The sequence below is a fragment of the Saccoglossus kowalevskii genome, chromosome 20 (assembly GCF_978046115.1).
Source record: "Saccoglossus kowalevskii chromosome 20, keSacKowa6.1, whole genome shotgun sequence".
In the NCBI taxonomy this organism is placed as follows: Eukaryota; Metazoa; Hemichordata; class Enteropneusta; family Harrimaniidae; genus Saccoglossus; species Saccoglossus kowalevskii.
The window spans coordinates 744673-767996 of record NC_140660.1 but is presented as its reverse complement, the minus strand read 5'-3'; the positions used below and the strand labels follow the sequence as shown (position 1 = coordinate 767996).

Genomic DNA, 23324 nt, shown 5'->3' with positions numbered 1-23324 from the left:
TGTACATGCACACAAAACGTATAGATGGCCTATAGAAATGAATAGGGTTCATTTGCCAGCCAGTCACTGCGTATGTACATGCATAAAACGTATAGATGGCCTATAGAAATGAATAGGGTCCATTTGCCTGCCAGTCACTGCGTATGTACATGCACACAAAACGTATAGATGGCCTATAGAAATGAATAGGGTTCATTTGCCAGCCAGTCACTGGGTATGTACATGCATAAAACGTATAGATAGCCTGTAGAAATGAATAGGGTTCATTTGCCAGCCAGTCACTGGGTATGTACATGCATAAAACATATAGATAGCCTGTAGAAATGAATAGGGTTCATTTGCCAGCCAGTCACTGCGTATGTACATGCACACAAAACGTATAGATGGCCTATAGAAATGAATAGGGTTCATTTGCCAGCCAGTCACTGTGTATGTACATGCATAAAACGTATAGATAGCCTATAGAAATGAATAGGGTTCATTTGCCAGCCAGTCACTGTGTATGTACATGCATAAAACGTATAGATAGCCTATAGAAATGAATAGGGTGCATAGTCCAGTTCAGTCAAATCATACTCTTATACACAAATTTTGATCTGTCAACAAACTCGCTGTTCTCTGATTGGTCTGTCTGTTAGATGTTAGGGTTGGGTGACCAATCGGGTACAATGTACAAGAGCAGGTAACTTTTACCAGCCTTGCAAAAAAGATTATTTCCAAACACCTTCCACTCTGTATGGGGGGGGGGGCATCTTTCACTCTGTATAGGGGCCTTCAACTCTACCCAGGGGGTTGGTAGTACCTGAAACTATACCCAGGGGTTCGGTAGTACCTGCAACTTTACCCAGGGGGTCGGTAGTATCTGCAACTCCACCCAGGGGGTTGGTAGTACCTGCAACTTTACCCGGGGGGTCGGTAGTACCTGCAACTCTGTACTGGGAGGTTTATTACCTGCAACTCTGGGGGTGGGATGGCATCTGTAGGGGGGGGGCAGCACCTGCAGCTCAGTATGGACGGGATAGTACTTGTAACCACCAGGGTGGGGTGGGGCAACTCTGTACCAAGGGAGGATCGTTAGTACCTGCAACTCAATACCCAGGGGGATCAGTAGTTCCTGAAACTCTGCATTCTGAATAAATTGCAATACGACCTAGATAGTTTGTTCCTTTATTTACTACGAAATCATGCATACAAATTATATAATTTACATATCATTTGCATATTCTTTTTCATTACCAATCAAGACATGTAAACAGTCTGCAATGTATGCACAAAATATCAAATAAAATGTTAGAAAGTGATTTAGTTGTGTGACTGAGAACGTTATTTGACTGAATGTGGTGTACTGTCGTGTTATTGAGATTATGACTTAATGACACAATAACTTTACTAATTCTATTCCTGTGTGAAAATATCATGCACAAATTGAGCAAGTCAAAATATGATAAAAATATTGACCGTTTCTACTTGACTGATTACTGGTGATACACATTGAAAGGAAATAAGCATTGGTGTTCAATGAAGTAAATCATTTATCTTGTAATCAATATCATTGGTAATGTATCTCCCAAATCCCATGGCAATACTAGTCTTATTTAATTAAGAGATTAATAAAGTACATTTTTACTCATAATGGTGTACGTCGTACCGGTTGTTCCTCAGATTGACTGCATGATTTTGATAAAAATAACTTGTACATTGTAAGTCGTACAGTGAAGTACTGGTTGTCGAGGAATTGACCTCCTACCTCTGATTGACTGCATGCATGATTTTGACAACAAAAAAAACTTGTAAATTGTCATTCGTAATGGTGTAGTAGCATTTACCTCAGCCATAATAGATTTAATTGCAGTGGACACAAAACAGACCTGAAATTGAACAAATATTTTTTTCCAGTTATTGTCGAAATCACAATATGCGAGAAAACTACTCAATTAATACTACATGTACTTTATTAATCTTATTGTCCCTTATGGAATAAAATAACATGAATTGTATAAAAGTTCCCCAAAAATAATAGTACAGCAACATATCTAAGCAAAATTTGGCAAGAAAACTATTAGCCAATGTGTTCCTCAACAATACTACATGTACTTTATTAATCTCATTGTCCCTTATGGAATAAAATAACATGAATTGTATAAAAGTTCCCCCAAAATAATAGTACAGTAACATATCTAACGAAATTTGACAAGAAAACTACTAGCCATTGTGTAATCTCATTGTCCCTTATAGAATACGATAACATGAATAAAAGCTCTCAAAAAATAATAGTACATATTTCAGAAATAACAAGGTGATTATTAAACACGCCAGATTAATTTGTGTTCCTAGCAGGCTCTGAAAATGTAATAAACCTAAAATGTATTAAATACACAGAATATTTATGACATTTTTTTTCACATTGTATCGTGCTCAATAAGCTCAAAACATTGTAGTGAACTTGTGTGTTATTATATCAATATGTTCACAGCAAACTTAAGAAAACTTAAATTAAGTGTGAATGACTCCATGTATATATGGTAATGATCTTGTCTGTTCAGTAAAACAACATCACTGTAGATGGGCAGGAAACTGGCTGGATGTAATTATCAACTTAATGAAACGAGAATTATCAAGTGATGAAGTGTTTGCTCTAGCTCACAATGATCCAAGAATATCTTCAGTCCTGGTACAACCATATAAATCAACAAGAGATAATTTGGCTCTAGTCACATCTTTCACAATGAGTTGGTTCACTTCCATAAATCTAGAAACTGGAAACAAATATAAATCAGTGATCAATGAGGTAATTGATTTAATCAGATAAAAATAATACCTAATGTTTTAATTTCAGGCAATATTTACCTTTATGTTTTTCTAAATGGCAATACAAATTTTTTCACCAGATCACTCCTACTTATATCATTCAATAATTTTTCCAAACTTTTCGTGTTGCCAATGCTGATTTTGGTATCTTCAAGCAAAAATTCAAATACATCATAAGCAGTTTCCATTTTCTCTAAATCCTCCTTTGGTATCAGCCCATAAACACCATTGCCACACAGCTGTTTCAATTCTTTCAATTTATCTGTAAAAAGTGCAAAAGTCAATACAAGTAAAGCAAACTTTGTGTTGATTCCCTAAATCTTGTAATATATAAAATAGCTAAATTAAAAATACCTTTATATAAAATGTGAATGATATTTTTTTTGGCAGACATACTCACTACTGTGGTATTATGATTTAATATAAAGTTGAAACATGAAAGAGATCTGAAAAGAATGTTGATAACAAAATGTGATTATTAATTTACCTTTCCCTATTTCCTTAGCCATACGAAAGAGCATAATCCCGAATTCCACTTCTTTTGGAACAGCTGGATTCGTAGACGAAGAGGGGCCTTCTATAGTGACAATAATAAACAATTCAAGTGAATAGACACATTGACAATGCTAAGCAGTATTTATTGATATGAAAACATAATAATACCATTGAATTATGAAATGCTTTACAAATGGAGCACAAAATGTATAAGTATAATTCATATGAATACATAAAAAGTGTCAGTATACACCATCTACACTTGTGATATATTTACCTTATACATACCAAGCCCTGAACACACTATACCAACACTATGATACCTGTCAATCATGACAGCCCATTCACATGCATATCTACTTTATATTAAAGACTGTACCCTACATACCAGGGGAGGGGGGGGGGGGTATCACTGAACACAAACTACCAACAATATGATACCAGCTGTCAGTTACAATCCATCCACACTGATATATCTACTCTATACTGAAGACTCTACCCAAATAGAACCATACAAACAATATGATATCAGCTGTCAGTTACAATCCATCCACACTGATATATCTACTCTATACTGAAGACTCTACCCAAATAGAACCATACCAAGAATATGATATCAGCTGTCAGTTACAATCCATCCACACTGATATATCTACTCTATACTGAAGACTCTACCCAAATAGAACCATATCAACAATATGATACCAGCTGTCAGTTACAATCCATCCACACTGATATATCTACTCTATACTGAAGACTCTACCCAAATAGAAACATACCAACAATATAATACCAGCTGTCAGTTACAATCCATCCACACTGATATATCTACTCAATACTGAAGACTGCAAATACTTAGCATCGAACACACCACACCAATAATATATTGGTTCAAACAAAAACAAAACAACTTAAACAGTATGGTGTTGGCGAAAAACATCATCAAAACAATTAATCATTCACTGAATTATAAACTGTACCCACCGTTTTCAGTATCTGTGAGACTTGGTGATTTCTCTTTGACAGCACCTGTAATTATTACAAACAATAAACATTTTTAGATATTAGGATATTAAAAAACAAACCCATTGTGATCATTATTCACTAAACCATTATTCTCTGTATATTGGCCATGTACAGATAATACGATGTATTTTGAATTATAACTTGACTAATTTTTAACTAATGTATTTAAAGATTGATTTGATCCTGTTTTGAAATGTTGGAAATAATGTATTGTGAATTAAGAAAAATCTAAACCAATATCTCATAATGTCCAATGTGCGTACAAAGTTTGAATGAAATTCACGCATACATGACCTGGATATAGTATGTGAATATTAGTGAATAATGATTTTGATGAATTTATTGCATTATTATGGCCATCGATGGATCTTTAATTGGTTCAATAAACTGATGTATGTGCATATGCATTCCTGATTAAAACAAAATGACCACCAGTTGAGCATTTCAAATCAGACATGAAAAACAAAATTATGTGCACCGAGATAATGAAGTTGATTTTTGAATGAAATAGTAACTTAATGTACATCAGTAAGACACCATGACTGATTTCTTTGTTTTTGTTGACAGTCAGTCCATTATTTTACCCTAAGCAATTTAAGCAAATTGACAAGCATATGCCTAACATTAAGACATGCTTTTTCAAATTTGTCCAGGAAAACCACAGAATTGATATGGTACACATACAATGTTGTACAAACTGACTGACAGGCTGAATTGATATGGTACACATACAATGTTGTACAAACTGACTGACAGGCTGAATTGATATGGTACACATACACTGTTGTACAGACTGACTGACAGGCTGAATTGATATGGTACACATACAATGTTGTACAGACTGACTGACAGGCTGAATTGATATGGTACACATACACTGTTGTACAGACTGACTGACAGGCTGAATTGATATGGTACACATACACTGTTGTACAGACTGACTGACAGGCTGAATTGATATGGTACACATACAATGTTGTACAAACTGACTGACAGGCTGAATTGATATAGTACACATACAATGTTGTACAAACTGATTGACAGACTGAATTGATATGGTACACATACACTGTTGTACAGACTGACTGACAGACTGAATTGATATGGTACACATACACTGTTTTACAAACTGACTGACAGGCTGAATTGATATGGTACACATACACTGTTGTACAGACTAACTGACAGGCTGAATTGATATGGTACACATACACTGTTGTACAGACTGACTGACAGACTGAATTGATATGGTACACATACACTGTTTTACAAACTGACTGACAGGCTGAATTGATATGGTACACATACACTGTTGTACAGACTAACTGACAGGCTGAATTGATATGGTACACATACACTGTTTTACAGACTGACTGACAGGCTGAATTGATATGGTACACATACACTGTTTTACAGACTGACTGACAGGCTGAATTGATATGGTACACATACACTGTTTTACAGACTGACTGACAGGCTGAATTGATATGGTACACATACACTGTTGTACAGACTGACTGACAGGCTGAATTGATATGGTACACATACAATGTTGTACAGACTGACTGACAGGCTGAATTGATATGGTACACATACACTGTTTTACAGACTGACTGACAGGCTGAATTGATATGGTACACACACACTGTTGTACAGACTGTCTGACAGGCTGAATTGATATGGTACACATACACTGTTTTACAGACTGACTGACAGACTGAATTGATATGGTACACATACACTGTTTTACAGACTGACTGACAGGCTGAATTGATATGGTACACATACACTGTTGTACAGACTGACTGACAGGCTGAATTGATATGGTACACATACAATGTTGTACAGACTGACTGACAGGCTGAATTGATATGGTACACATACACTGTTGTACAGACTGACTGACAGGCTGAATTGATACCGGCCAATCATTACAGCCCATTTACATGTATATATCCTCTATACTGAAGACTGTATCAATATGATACCTGCTGTCAGTTACAATCCATCCACACTGATATATCTACTCTATACTGAAGACTCTACCCAAATAGAACCACACCAACAATATGATACCAGCTGTCAGATACAATCCATCCACACTGATATATCTACTCAATACTGAAGACTCTACCCAAATAGAACCATACCAACAATATGATACCAGCTGTCAGTTACAATCCATCCACACTGATATATCTACTCTATACTGAAGACTCTACCAAAATAGAACCCTACCAACAATATGATACCAGCTGTCAGTTACAATCCATCCATACTGATATATCTACTCTATACTGAAGACTCTATCCAAATAGAACCATACCAACAATATGATACCAGCTGTCAGTTACAATCCATCCACACTGATATATCTACTCTATACTAAAGACTCTACCCAAATAGAACCACACCAACAATATGATACCAGCTGTCAGATACAATCCATCCACACTGATATATCTACTCAATACTGAAGACTCTAGCCAAATAGAACCATACCAACAATATGATAACAGCTGTCAGTTACAATCCATCTACACTGATATATCTACTCTATACTAAAGACTCTACCCAAATAGAACCATACCAACAATATGATACCAGCTGTCAGATACAATCCATCCACACTGATATATCTACTCTATACTAAAGACTCTACCCAAATAGAACCATACCAACAATATGATACCAGCTGTCAGTTACAATCCATCCACACTGATATATCTACTCTATACTAAAGACTCTACCCAAATAGAACCATACCAACAATATGATACCAGCTGTCAGTTACAATCCATCTACACTGATATATCTACTCTATACTAAAGACTCTACCCAAATAGAACCATACCAACAATATGATACCAGCTGTCAGTTACAATCCATCCACACTGATATATCTACTCTATACTAAAGACTCTACCCAAATAGAACCATACCAACAATATGATACCAGCTGTCAGTTACAATCCATCTACACTGATATATCTACTCTATACTAAAGACTCTACCCAAATAGAACCATACCAACAATATGATACCAGCTGTCAGTTACAATCCATCCACACTGATATATCTACTCTATACTAAAGACTCTACCCAAATAGAACCATACCAACAATATGATACCAGCTGTCAGTTACAATCCATCTACACTGATATATCTACTCTATACTGAAGACTCTACTCAAATAGAACCATACCAACAATATGATACCAGCTGTCAGTTACAATCCATCCACACTGATATATCTACTCTATACTAAAGACTCTACCCAAATAGAACCATACCAACAATATGATACCAGCTGTCAGTTACAATCCATCTACACTGATATATCTACTCTATACTAAAGACTCTACCCAAATAGAACCATACCAACAATATGATACCAGCTGTCAGTTACAATCCATCCACACTGATATATCTACTCTATACTAAAGACTCTACCCAAATAGAACCATACCAACAATATGATACCAGCTGTCAGTTACAATCCATCTACACTGATATATCTACTCTATACTGAAGACTCTACTCAAATAGAACCATACCAACAATATGACACCAGCTGTCAGTTACAATCCATCCACACTGATATATCTACTCTATACTAAAGACTCTACCCAAATAGAACCATACCAACAATATGATACCAGCTGTCAGTTACAATCCATCCACACTGATATATCAACTCTATACTAAAGACTCTACCCAAATAGAACCATACCAACAATATGATACCAGCTGTCAGTTACAATCCATCCACACTGATATATCTACTCTATACTAAAGACTCTACCCAAATAGAACCATACCAACAATATGATACCAGCTGTCAGTTACAATCCATCCACACTGATATATCAACTCTATACTAAAGACTCTACCCAAATAGAACCATACCAACAATATGATACCAGCTATCAGTTACAATCCATCCACACTGATATATCTACTCTATACTAAAGACTCTACCCAAATAGAACCATACCAACAATATGATACCAGCTGTCAGATACAATCCATCCACACTGATATATCTACTCTATACTAAAGACTCTACTCAAATAGAACCATACCAACAATATGATACCAGCTGTCAGCTACAATCCATTCACACTGATATGTCTACTCTATACTAAAGACTCTACCCAAATAGAACCATACCAACAATATGATACCAGCTGTCAGTTACAATCCATCCACACTGATATATCTACTCTATACTGAAGACTCTACCCAAATAGAACCATACCAACAATATGATACCAGCTGTCAGTTAGAATTCTTCCAGATCGATATATCTACTCTATACTGAAGATTCTACTCAAATAGAACCATACCAACAATATGATACCAGCTGTCAGTTACAATCCATCCACACTGATATATCTACTCTATACTGAAGACTCTACCCAAATAGAACCACACCAACAATATGATACCAGCTATCAGTTACAATCCATCCACATTGATATATCTACTCTATACTGAAGACTCTACCCAAATAGAACCATACCAACAATATGATACCAGCGATCAGTGACAATCCATCCACACTGATATATCTACTCTGTACTAAAGACTCTACCCAAATAAAACCATACCAACAATATGATACCAGCTGTCAGTTACAATCCATCTACACTGATATATCTACTCTGTACTGAAGACTCTACCCAAATAGAACCATACCAACAATATGATACCAGCTGTCAGTTAGAATTCTTCCAGATCGATATATCTACTCTATACTGAAGATTCTACTCAAATAGAACCATACCAACAATATGATACCAGCTGTCAGTTACAATCCATCCACACTGATATATCTACTCTATACTGAAGACTCTACCCAAATAGAACCACACCAACAATATGATACCAGCTATCAGTTACAATCCATCCACACTGATATATCTACTCTATACTGAAGACTCTACCCAAATAGAACCATACCAACAATATGATACCAGCAATCAGTTACAATCCATCCACACTGATATATCTACTCTATTCATGTACATTTCTGATACATCTATGCTTTACACTAAATACTGCATCTTATTATAAATACAACTGAACTACACAGCACCATCACGTGACACTGTTGAATTTATATTCATGAGACAAACACCGCAATAAAAGGGCATATCCAAAATGGTGAAAAAACCAGACAATTGGAGGGTATCACATGCAATCTTGTAATTCATATGGAGTATCTGAAACTGACTTGCAGGGAGAAAATCACACAAGTCATACTACAAGTAGTAGTATAGGAGCGTAGTGTAATACATATATACCTTCAGTATTTATAGAGACGGTATAACCATCAGATGTGTCATCTTCAACCAGTATTCGATAATAGTATGTAGTCTGAGGTTGTAATCCATGATCCTTGTAAGAACCAGTCTTATCCTTCACAGTTTCGAATTCAGTCCAGTTAAGTTTATCGTCAGACCTCTCAATAAACCCTGATGTCGCTTTACCCAGGTCCCACTCAATAGATACACAACCAGATTTCACATCTAATTTGGTGATGACAGGATCTTCTCCTGAAAAAAGACAAATACAGAAAATGACAGCAAATAAGATGGATGATAGGTTTATGTAACCAAGATAACCAAGTTTATTTTTATTAACACTGTTGCTAACCAAAATTATATATATATATAAATAGTTGTAAAAACAATTAAAATTATTCTTTATATACATAAACATAACTATTGATGAAATGAGCAGAATTCACCATAGCATATCATAACTGCCTTTTAATTATAAATATCAATCCAAATAAAATACTCACCTGAGGTTTCCCAGAAGAACCAATCAGACATATACATTGGGTTGGTATAAGTGCATCTATTTTCACAGCGTTTAACACAACCATCATCTCTGTCTTTTCCATCAAGTGTAATTTCTGGGTTATCATGTTTACCACATGGACACTTCATGCATGGCATGTATGACAAACCAGGGTTATATCGCTTGATAAGGTCACCCATGTTGTCTTCCACATACTCTCTTACTTCTGGACCATAAGATGACTGTAATTTCACAGCTCTTCTTCCTGTTGGGTCTGTCTTCACTGTAAGCGTGATGTCAGATTCTCTCTTCGACATGATGAGGATATGATTCTTTCCAATATCAAACCAGGCATCATTATAGAATAACTTGGCTGTTTGCCACTTCTTGGTGCATCTAATGACTAGCTGGTGGAAAAACCCATCGGGTAAATAATTACGAGCAAAGTGGTAGTATAGAGTCGGACCTGATGTACTATTTGAGGGAGACAGTAGACGATTTTCTGGTTCTGATTTAAGAAGGCATGCCATGTAGTATTCGATGACCTTTGACCCTGATTCTGGAGGACATGGGTAAATGATATCATACAGTTGAAATAGTCGAAGTAGGATGTCTTTATCTTCTAGTCTGTTGTGCTCCTCTAGGACCCAATCTACCAATTGGACATCAAGTTTCCCGTGAGTGGTTAACTTGTCATACAGATTGCAAATCGTTTGTCGGAGAACTTTCTTCTGCTCGTTTGGGAGTACTGGTATGTGAGTAATGAAAAGTCTCAACAAGTCAATGAACCACTGTGGACTGATGATGACATCATTACGAAGGTCAAGATCATCTGCAAAGTGTAGGATATCGCGAATGCTGTGGAAAAATTTCAGCACGTCATCCACTTCCTGTTTAGATAAAGACATAGATTCACCAACCTCATAGACTTCAACCAATTTCATTACTGGGCGGAGATTCTCTTCAACCACCTTTTGATTCAGTATAAGCTCGAACTGCAACCAGTTAAATGAAACTTCATAACTGAGTTTACAAACAAGCTCCTTTATCTTATCTTTGAGAGACTGCAAAGCATCACTTGGGCTACCATCTGAGGAAGGTGACTGCGAAACATCACTTGAGTTACCATCTGATGAAGGTGACTGCGAAACATCACTTGAGTTACCGTCTGATGAAGGTGACTGCGAAACATCACTTGAGTTACCATCTGATGAAGGTGACTGCATAGGTTTGTTGCTGATAGGAATTATTGGCCATGCAATGTGTTCAGCAGCTTCCATACATGTAGTTCTCAAGAAAGTTTCTAGTTCCTTTTTTCGTTGCTCCATCTCGTCCTGAAACATATCATTTGAAAACAAACCATAAATTCATGATATTGTAACACCAGAAACAATTCATGTTTGACTACAAGGAAATGACAATTAAATAGACACTGGGAACATGTCAACAGTGCTGTTAATGTGAAGTGTCTGGGCAGGCAGATTAGATCCACACAACAATATGATTCTTCTATTTGTTACTTGCAAGAAATATGTTCACAAACATAAACAAGATTAAAAGAGTAGAATTAAATCAGAGTAGATGATGTACTCATGTGATTATACAAAAATGCAGAAGTACACCTTAGATTTGGCGATGAATTGATGCTGTAGGTCTCATTGTGTACAGGGGTGGGTACTTAGTCAAGCACACCACTCAAAAAATTGGGCAAAAAACAATTTGTGTTTACCAAGTGCTAGTATGTCTTCTTTGACTGTGTTTCATTTTGCCCAAATTCTTGTTGAAAGAAACTTTTTAGGAATTCCAAAAGGCATTCTGGTAACGCAATGTGGAAGTGATTTATTTTCGACACAAAAATGGCACAAATTCTTCTTAAAAACTGGTAATTGTCATTTTTGTAAGGTGAACGGAAAATGGAATGAAGTATTTACCATGGTTCGTGGCTGTAACAGTCACTGTTGACGTGTAGGTTTATGAACAGTTACCATGGTCTATGTATTCAAAAGATATTCATGGTGGTCAATATCCACACTGTATTATATAAATTTGAATGCTGGTATTCAGAAAAGTGAAACAATAGTCAAAGACCAGTTTTTATGACAGTCAAATTTAGAGCATTTTGGAAGTGATGGGTGCAAAACATGAACACGAAAATAGAAATACCCAAAACAAATTTTCTACATGTGATAAGAAAATTGTACAAGATATCATTTTAAATAACAGATAATACACATTACCTTTGATATTAAATCAATCTTTGTTCCAATAACAATGACATTTTGTATTATGCTTTCCAGATCTTGGCCTTTTTTAGTTGTATGTGAATGTATTGAATTCATCCATCCATGAATATACTCTGAGAAATACAACAATTTACAAATATGTGATTGAAGCTAATAAGTTGATGAATTTAAGGTTACAAATGTCACAGAAAATAATTAATAGTAAATTAACCAACATCATGTCCGTGTGTAATTATGAAACATATAGCATAACATAAAAAGGACAGTTAATTTTTATGAGGAAAAAACAGGGAAAGACAATTAAGAAAGACTCCATAAAAATAAAAATAATAATAAAAACATTACTTTTTCACTCTTTTAATAAAATATGTGTGAAATATTTGAAACACATAAACAATGAGGTGCATTGTTTCCCTTTTGGTTCATCAGTTGGTGAGAGGTTCATCCCTGAATTGTTCTAAGAGTCTTTATTCTCTTAATATGAATTATTATACATCTGTCACTGTAACGCCATAAGTTACAGCGTGCCGTAATTTTGCGGTATTTTACGGGATATTTTCATACTACCATATTTGGAAATGCAAATTCCAAATATGGAATGATTACGCGCGTAAGCGTCCTCTAATAATAAAAACAAACATGGCTGCCACCAGGATTTGACCGGACTCCATACAAAGAAGTTCGCTGATTCTGTTCTAAACTTTTTGGATTTCGGCATTTCCATGATGTATCCTTGAAGGGAAAAAATTTATAATAATAAGGTTATTACAAAGATACCTCAAAGTATGCACTCAGACAGTACGCTGCCGCATCGACCTCCGCTGCGCGTCGGTTGATACTGCCGCTGTACTGTCTTCGTGCATACTTTGAGGTATCTTTTTAATAACCTTTTAATATTCACACTAGATATGTGTAGTTACCCTTCGAATACTCAATTATTAACAATTTATTGAATATTTATGAACAAGTTATTTCATCAAAAATATGCATAATATTTGATAGACATGCATACAAATTACACTCATATAAAAGAAGTTTATTATCCACTTGAAAATGTGCTATAATGAAAGCAAGCTTTGATCTATGTAGGTCAAACTTTCACTTTGCCCATCTGTTTTACAACAAGTTGATAGAGTTCTGAAAATGTGCTATAATGAAAGCAAGCTTTGATCTATGTAGGTCAGACTTTCACTTTGCCCATCTGTTCAACAACAAGTGGATTGAGTTCTGAAAATGTGCTATAATGAAAGCAAGCTTTGATCTATGTAGGTCACTTTGCTCATCTGTTTCACAACAAGTGGATAGAGTTCTGAAAATATGCTATAATGAAAGCAAGCTTTGATCTATGTAGGTCAGACTTTCACTTTGCCCATCTGTTCAACAACAAGTGGATAGAGTTCTGAAAATGTTCTATAATGAAAGCAAGCTTTGATCTATGTAGAACAGACTTTCACTTTGACCATTTGTTTCACAACAAGTGGATAGAGTTCTGAAAATGTGCTGACATGAAAGCAAGCTTTGATCTATGTAGGTCAGACTTTCTCTTTGCCCATCTGTTCAACAACAAGTAGATAAAGTTCTGAAAATGTGCTATAATGAAAGCAAGCTTTGATCTATGTAGAACAGACTTTCACTTTGCCTATCTGTTCAACAACAAGTGGATAGAGTTCTGAAAATGTTCTATAATGAAAGCAAGCTTTGATCTATGTAGAACAGACTTTCACTTTGCTCATCTGTTTTATAACAAGTGGATAGAGTTCTGAAAATGTGCTGACATGAAAGCAAGCTTTGATCAATGTAGAACAGACTTTCACTTTGCCAATCTGTTCAACAACAAGTGGATAGAGTTCTGAAAATGTGCTATAATGAAAGCAAGCTTTGATCTATGTAGAACAGACTTTCACTTTGCCCATCTGTTCAACAACAAGTGGATAGAGTTCTGAAAATGTGCTATAATGAAAGCAAGCTTTGATCTATGTAGGTCAGACTTTCACTTTGCCCATCTGTTTCACAACAAGTGGATAGAGTTCTGAAAATGTGCTATAATGAAAGCAAGCTTTGATCTATGTAGAACAGACTTTCACTTTGCCCATCTGTTCAACAACAAGTGGATAGAGTTCTGAAAATGTGCTATAATGAAAGCAAGCTTTGATCTATGTAGGTCAGACTTTCACTTTGACCATCTGTTCAAAAAGTGGATAGAGTTCTGAAAATCTTGACTGCTTCAACTGAGTGTGTATTGAACATTGTCAATTCCAGTGAACATCCAATTTGCCCACGTTTGGAAAACCAAGAGAAGTACTGAAGAGCAATTAACACAACTAGAAGAACTCCAAGTTTTTCAGATTGTGGTGTCAAACGGACTAACTCCAGGTAATAACTCCTACACAGCAATATACCAGGGAAGCTAACCATTTCTAAGGTCTATTTTATACTTGCATACAGTCTCTTGTAGATTTTATTTTATTTGTTTTTGTCAGCATGCTAGCCACCATTCACTGCCATCTTGAAAAAATATGTATGAATGCTCCGCCCATCAAATCTGGTGATATCTAAATTATGCCAATTTCTGATGTCAGTGACAAGTTTCAACAAGTTTATTGTTTATTTCCTGGCTTTCACTATTTATACACTCCCATATTATATTGTATGCAAGCCTAGGTTCATGGTAGTGAACTAGTGTTTAAGAAGATGTGACAAGGAGTGGTAGGACAATTCCTGGAGCATTTTCATTTATCCGAGACAGATGGTTTTCTCATCATCATAATCAATACCAAAGTGATCCAGCAACACTCACTTGCAATCCTGTTGTCATTGGGCAACAAAGTGAAATTTTGATGTCTAACTTATTCATGAGTGCAGTGGGCATACTATCAGCTGTGAAGGGTCTGGTGCGTAACACAATGCAGGAGACATATTCTGTGACGTAGGGACCAACAGAGAGGTTCGTTTCTACAAAGACCATAAACAGCTCAATGAGTGCTTGAAAACCCTGCTGTGATGAACCATCCCCTAAAAATGTCTGTCAGGATGCCCTTCATTTTACCATGTATCACTGCAGATACAAGGACTTTGATTGAAACCACTCATTAACAGATCAAATGATCTGAAAACACTATTTGTCTAGTTTAGAACCTCTATACAATACACATTAGTGTAAGTGATTGATTAATACACAACGGAACTTGTGAGATTGCATTTTTTTCCAAATTCTGAGATATATTCTGATCAATATCTCACCACAGGCAATGATGAGTGAGTACCTAAATTCATACCTCTCAAAGTCTTCTTTTTCCCTCCAAGATTATAGGGGACTACATCATCAAGTTTAAGAGACAAATCAACTACGAGGATATAAATTCCCAGCATAGCCATGAACATCTAGAAAGTAATTCAAAATATATTACATAAATATATAAAGACATCAGTAAAAAGATTGTATTGAAATGAAATCTAACCATTTTGAAGTCCCGTTTAAGAACCACGTCATTCATGAAATATATTGAAATACCAGAATTGTTGTCACCTGAGTGTTCATGCTAATCAGGAGTGGAGTACTGTTTTATTATAAAATCTTAAAAAATGCTATAATGGTATACTATATACACTACATGATATGATGTCAGATATAGGTATCTTAATGTGTAATTGGGATAATACAAAGGATACAGTTGTTGTCTGACAGAAGGGAAAATATTTTTGTAAAAATAATTAAAGAATAATATAATGACTGACCTGATGAGACATTTCATAGATTTGTTGTCCTGCAAAATCTAGTAGGGTGACATCAAAGTCTACTGTATCTGTGTTTTCTACTCGTCTTATACGTTCATCAATACGTCTTAGCTTTTCAGTTCTTGATCTATCAGCAGATGCTTGCTGACTCTCTTCCCTATCTAAAGGAGTCGTAATCGTACGTGATATGCTTCGAGTAGTATGAATACCTTTATTTCCGGATTCATCACTTCGTGCTAGATTGATAAAAAAATTATAAAAACATGCAGATGGTGTGATAAGTGTTGATCAGAGCTCAAGCAAATTGAAGAAAACATTTTTAGTAAATTAAATGCAAATTAGTGAGTGTGTGAAGGAACTGATTGGTGTTCATCTCGGATCATTTTGCTAGTATTCTTGATTATCATAAAGCTTGCATTTTGTGGCTTTTGCGTTTTTTTGCATTTCAGTTTATACAATCAAGTCTATAGTACCCACTCGTTCTGTAAAAGCTGATTAAATACTTACATTCCTATCACGGTATCTTCACTATAACAATTAGATTAATTAGCAAATATACCAGCGTAGTCTGTTCATACACTAAAATAGCCACAATTCAGCCATTTTTGTGTCTGAACAATGAAATTAAATGTGCCTATTATGTTAGGTATACGTGTAAATTGTAAATGTGATTGGAATATACATGTCTATGTGCTTATATGTACACACACACATATTACTGTTATCTCTGTCAAAAGTAACAGTTGTGTACATTTGCATCTAACTGGTAGCATTATAGAGTATTCGCCATTTCCCGATGCTACTATGATTTGTTCTTGTGTGTGTAATGTTGTATTGATATGTAAACAATACAATATTAGCATAATATTAGTATGTACTTAATTGTGTCATGAATAAGTGAAATGTACAGATGCAATATACAGTAAACATACACAAATACGTACCTGTATGTTCAATTGTCCAGTTGTCTAGATCTAAAACAAACATATCACCGCCTACTGTACTGTCATAGTGTTCATCAAATGGCTCGCCAGCTAAGTTCATTTTTGTGGCTGTTTTTCCAGCATGACAAGCTCCAGCCATAGCCACATAAGAACGGACCACTACAAAATAAATATGGTAGATTATATGGTTGTTGCTATGGCAACTGCAATTGTTATCAACTTGATAGAAACCATATATCGTCATGAAACAAACCAAGGTACTTACATACCAAGTATCAGAGCAATTTAGCTGGTATTTTTCAAGAAAAAGTCGAAAATATAATTTTTTATCGAAAATGACAAAAGTATAAATAACAAGTCATTGTTAATGATATCACTATTAGAATTATGGGAGATATTATTTATGCCAAAAATTAAGTAATATGCACCAAAAGTATAGTTAATAATTTAGAGTGAATAATTGGCTGATTTAGTATCAACAGAAATTAGATGTATTAAACGACTCTTCTGAAATCATAATATATGGTCAGAAATTTGTTGTATCCAAACTGAATTTTATATGTCCAGACTCATATACAGAGAGAGACACAAAACTTAAAACGAATCAATGTGAACATGTATAATGTTTGTCTCAAATTTGAATGAAAATTGACAAATTCTGTCTAAGATACCACATTAAAATAAACAAGATGGATGCCAGTTGGCCATCTTTGATCTGATTCTGGAACAAATTAACAAGAACATGTATTCCTATATGTATGATGTATGTGCTAAATATGAATGAAAATGATTTTTAAGCCTAAATTTTAAGGATGTAGTAGTATGTATGGTCAAAAAGCAAGATGGCTGCCTGCCAGCCATCTTTGATCCGATCGTAAAACAAATCACCATAGACATGTATTCTAACATGTATAGAAGTATGTATCAAATTTGAACAAAAATTTGCATAATATACTACATTTTCAAAAAACAAAATGGCTGCCAGTCAGCCATCTTTGATCTGATGGCGAAACAAATCATCACATAGACATGTATCCTAACATGTATAGAAGTATGTATCAAATTTGAACAAAAATTTGCATAATATACTACATTTTCAAAAAACAAAATGGCTGCCTGCCAGCCATCTTTGATCTGATCGTAAAACGATTGACCATAGACATGTATCCTAACATGTATAGAAGTATGTATCAAATTTGAACAAAAACTTGCATAATATACTATATTTTCAAAAAACAAAATGGCTGCCAGTCAGCCATCTTTGATCTGATAGTGAAACAAATCATCACATAGACATGTATCCTAACATGAATAATGTATGTATCAAATTTGAACAAAAAATTGACAAAGCTTGCACAAAATACTACATTTTCAAAAAAAAAAAATGGTTGCCAGTCAGCCATCTTGGATTGAGTCAGTAAACCACTGTATGTACTAGGTACGGGTACCTGCAAAGAATTAACAGATTTGGTCCACAGGCTTCCGAAATATGACTTTAGGACGGACGGTGACTGAATTGTAAGTCTCCATTTCAAACTTTGTTCAAATGGGGACTCACAAGTTTTTAGTAAATAGACATACAAGTTTACTTCATGTCGTTAAATTGTTATAAATATGCATCCAAATAAATAACCAACACAAATGTATTATTGTCATTCCATGAGGTGCATATAGTCAACTCATTCTTGTTTATTTTATTTAAAAATTAAATAATTGGTATTACTAGCATTGGAAACATATGTTTTTTCGTGTTTATTTGTTTATCGCAATCTTACTGGATCGAAAACTCAGAAAAATAACTAAAAAAAAAAGAATGTATGCAGATACTTATTACAGTTGATTACTCTGTCCCATTACTCTGTCCCATTACTCTGTCCCATTACTCTGTTCATTAAATTATTTTCAATGTTATTTTTTCAATACTTTTCTCTAGAATCTAGCAGATGATCAATGAATTGAATTTCATATTAATTATTTGGCAGATTTTCATAATTTATATCAGCTTTAAAAACTTTGATAGCTAGCATCATTTTTTTGTTCTTCAAAATTACATTCATCACAGATATCTTTTCTTGGACCAATGATTCAGGACTTATTTAAGCTAATTTTTGTGTTTTAGTGGAAATTTGATTTCCCCATTATATAGTATTCTAATTTTAAAACTAATTACTTTAATTCTGTGTTTTAAAGAAAATTATAAACATAGGTCAGTTGGAGAGTTACATTACCATTTTATGAATGATTGGTAAGATATTTTTAGAAAAAATAAAATTGTAAATATGATATAAATTTGGTGATTAATGGCTGCCCTAAACCATGCAAAATGGACTAACTACAAACAGACCCAAATTGTAAATCAGTGATAAACATTCAACTAAAAAAACAGTATGCATGTATCAAGTTTTGAGCAAACAGTTGTTATAAAAACATAAAATACTCTAATAATTATGTATCAAAATCTAATCAATACTGTAAAACACACACATTGATCCATACTTGGTATGACATTGGCCTTCTATCTGTGCTTTGCACACCATGACAGAAATCACAAATAAATAAATAAATAAATAAATAAATAAATAAATAAATAAATAAATAAATAAATAAATAAATAAATAAATAAATAAATAAATAAAACACAGTCTTACATAATCTAGAAGTGTTATCATACATGTACTAAAAAACTATTTTTATATTTTGTTAATAACAGTGTTTAGAAACACAAGTTTCCAACAAGACATTAATCGGTAAAGGCACTAACAATTGTTATATTTTATCTCGTGAGACTGGGGTCATGAGAGCTGACCTGAATTGTGTAAATTATAAACATGTCAAATTATTAGAATTAAATTAAAAATAAATATTTTTTTTTTCATTTTTAGATAATTGTTACATCCTAAATAAATTATAATAATTGACTGAAAAGGGCATGATTAATCTTTTGTCATTTTTGTTTTTAATATATGTGCATATGTGAACAGCACTGAGATAGTTGTAACATGAATTGTGGGTCATCCATGTGTTTACATTACTTGGTATTTAAAATAATAGAATATGATTTAATTCATAAATTAATATTATCTAATATTCTTTTTTCAAATTTGTTCCCATTCAAATACAATTCACATAAACTATGCATGGTTACAAGATTAGCAGATTTCAAAAATACTGTCATTTCATCTCAACATTGACTGTGGATCATTTGATATGGGAGTTATTTTTGAGTATTGAGAGGACTGAAAGAAAAACGAAATTATATTTGATTCTATTGTCAATTTCGTTCCCTGTTTTGAAAATAAATTATTACACAATATCTGTTTCAGTGTTATAAGTTATTTGATGTCAGTAACAACATTTCCCCTGTACTGTGCTGGAATTCTCTAACGATTACTCGTGTTTACAAATTGGCACATGTCAATATTGTCATCATCAGTTGTTTGACCGAGTTCAAGTCACATTGTGAACACAGTACTTCTGATCAATGAAATAAAGGTTTGACACTGACCTCATAGTCTCTGTTTTAGGATAATGGTTACAATTCTTGGATTTAAATTGATAAATCTCAGCAACTATAATCCACTCGCCAACGAACGAGTCTAACGCAAACACGTTGTTTACACAAGCTATATTTTTAGCCCAACATTCGATTCACAATTTTATAAAAAACACATTGTAAAATTCAAAATAACTTTCACTGATATTCAGACTGCCTGTGCATTTCATTTTTGACAATGACAATAGCTAAAATCAATTCTTGATTAAAATAAAAATTCGGGTTTTCGGTTGGTCACGTGACCATTCGAGACCCCCCCCCCCAACGGGTCTTAAATTTTTAAATCTCACTTTTAATTTTTTTTTGCATTTTGAAAAAAAAAATTTTAATTTGGTCACGTGCTAAAATTTTATTTATTTGTTTACTAGGATTTGGTTTACCAGGATTTGTTGATTCATGATTTGTTTATAATGTTTACCTTTCCTTTTAAACACTTTATCAAATAGTTTTCTGATTTCCGTCTTGTTGTCCCAAATCCTCACATCTTGTTCTAAAATACCGTCTATGACGTCACAGGTGAACGCCCTCAGATTCTTTAGTCTTCTCAAAGACACGGGTAGATCTATCAATGGGTTGCCATACAGGTACAGTGTGTCTAGTTGTGAAAGGTTTCCAATGTTATCTGGAATTGTTCTCAGATTGTTGTCAGATAACCACAGTTCTGTCAGGTGACGTAAACAAGAAATATTTTCTGGAATTTCTGAAATATTGTTTCCATACAGCGATATCAACACAACATTTCTACGACTTTCATCAAAGACTTCACTCGGAAATTTACTCAATCCACAGTTACCAGCATTGTAACACAAACCAACACCTGGCTCCTCATACCACTGTGGTGTGCTTGAAGTCATGATATATCAGTGTTGCTATAACAACGACCACAACAACACTAATCACCAATTTCACACATTCCACCTAAAAATAGAACATAATGACGTCATTACTTGCACGTGATCATTACACTGTAGTCTGCCGTTTTGAAGACAACACAACCTGTCGGCTCCGTTCACAAATACTTTCGAAATCGCGTGTATAAGTTGATATCTGACGTCATACATACATTATTAGGTAAAGTAGAGTTTTCTGATATTTATTAAGCACTCACAATTTATGAATAAAACATATTTTATAAAAAAATTGGAAATTTAGTGTCTAAATATTTCCTGTTCATTTTTTGTGTTTTTTGCGCATGCGCAGTAGGGTGGTAGGTCCGCTGTGTTGAGAGAACTTCGCCGAATTTCACGAAATTCTCAATATTACCAGATTCAATTTTGTATTTCATAAATACAGAAGCATCTCTGCTAACACTACTTGTAAAGTTTGTTTTCATTTTCACTGAATTCGTTTTCTATTCTGCGCTGTTTGAGTTTTATATTACCGTGATTGCGAACAAGATTTCGCGACGTAAATCTGACAGTGAATTTCATTCCAAAAACGTGGAATATTGTAGTTTGACTGACTTCTTGTTACAATGTATTTACAACAACATAACCTTCGAAACAGCTGTGTCATGACCTAGTCAGAGAAATTTACAAAATAAACGTATTTGCGTTGAAAACATCACTGACAGTTTGACAAGCATTCCAAATATGGTGTCAATAAACACTCACTGATTTATGTACATAGTAGTATCAACTCTGACATGTTTGTGAATATAGTGGTTGTATTTAGAGTAGATCTCTGAGTTTGAAATGTGAATAGGTAATATTGTGAGAGTCAGAATATGTTTACAATATTTTCACACAGATCTATTCATGGGGACACGTCAAATGAACGGCGTTCCAAAACATAGCAATGGAATTTAGAACTTACAACCAAAACTAAGATTGGATAACATCCTTCATTAGGAATGCCCGGTGGGGTTATATTTCATTTGCTGTGGTGGTGATTACTGTCAAATAAAAGTGGACTACAGTGTACAGTCCTAAGTGGAAACTGTACACATATGTACATATTTAATATTAGTAAATGTGATAGTATTTGCCAAAAAGTTAACATTGAATAATCACACGACGCAATTTGTTGTTTATTTTGATATTGAATTTATTGCATCCTTAGAAATAATTTCCATTGGTTGACAGCAATAAAATGTTAGTAATAAAGTACAATACATATAAAACTAAAGTAAAAGTAAAATGTCAGTTATTGTTATTTCTGATTTCAAATATTTTGTATAAGTATTCACCAACTTGTCTTATTAGTACTTCTTCTCTTGAACTCATAATATATTTAAATATCTGGTCATCACTTTTCAATTCTTCTGGAATACTGATATTATTAAATAGCTTTTGTCTTTCTGTTTGGTACCTAAGACATTCCATGAAGAAATGTTCTTCATTTTCAATTTTGATCTGGGAACATTGCTTACAGATTCTGTCTTCTAAAGGTATTTTGGGTTGGGTATGTCTACCCTTCTCAATTTCTAATACATGACTGCTTATTCTGAAACGAGTCAATAAGATTTTATGTTTCAGATTACATAAAAGCAAATATGGTTCAAAAGTGTACGAGTCTTTAAACTTTATATATCTCAGTCCCTGTGTACAATCACAGAGCCCCATGTTTTATTATACTATGGAGCTTTTAGCTCCATGATTATACGAATGGTTTGCCGTAGCAAATAAACAAGTATATTCTGATATTTTAACAATAAAAACATACACTGGTTTGTTCTGAGAGTACGAGTGTTGAGTCCACGTCAAAAA

The 23324-nt window shown here is 34.2% G+C and overlaps 1 protein-coding gene across 1 annotated transcript; it reads right to left on the bottom strand.

Annotated features, from left to right (window-relative positions):
- Positions 1–1151: 1151 nt before the first annotated feature.
- On the bottom strand, positions 1152–21496 carry LOC146729867 (uncharacterized). The gene is made up of 11 exons (XM_085494349.1): positions 21035–21496; positions 17064–17222; positions 16120–16355; positions 15660–15765; positions 12379–12497; positions 10143–11475; positions 9640–9891; positions 4288–4332; positions 3296–3385; positions 2848–3070; positions 1152–2756 (listed from the first exon to the last, which is right to left on the bottom strand). The coding sequence occupies exons 1-10, from the start codon at positions 21468–21470 to the stop codon at positions 2850–2852; spliced, it is 2997 nt and encodes a 998-aa protein (XP_085350475.1). The 5' UTR covers positions 21471–21496; the 3' UTR covers positions 1152–2756; positions 2848–2849.
- Positions 21497–23324: the final 1828 nt, after the last annotated feature.

What these genes read in the sequence shown, in the direction of transcription:
- LOC146729867 (XM_085494349.1), bottom strand. Translation starts at nt 21,470, where the DNA reads ATGACTTCAAGCACACCACAGTGGTATGAGGAGCCAGGTGTTGGTTTG. An exon ending in GAAAAAGAAGACTTTGAGAG is followed by an intron (nt 12,498 to 15,659) that starts GTATGAATTTAG and finishes TGTATTTCTCAG; the next exon opens with AGTATATTCATGGATGGATG. An exon ending in GTTCTTCTGGGAAACCTCAG is followed by an intron (nt 9,892 to 10,142) that starts GTGAGTATTTTA and finishes GTCTTTTTTCAG; the next exon opens with GAGAAGATCCTGTCATCACC.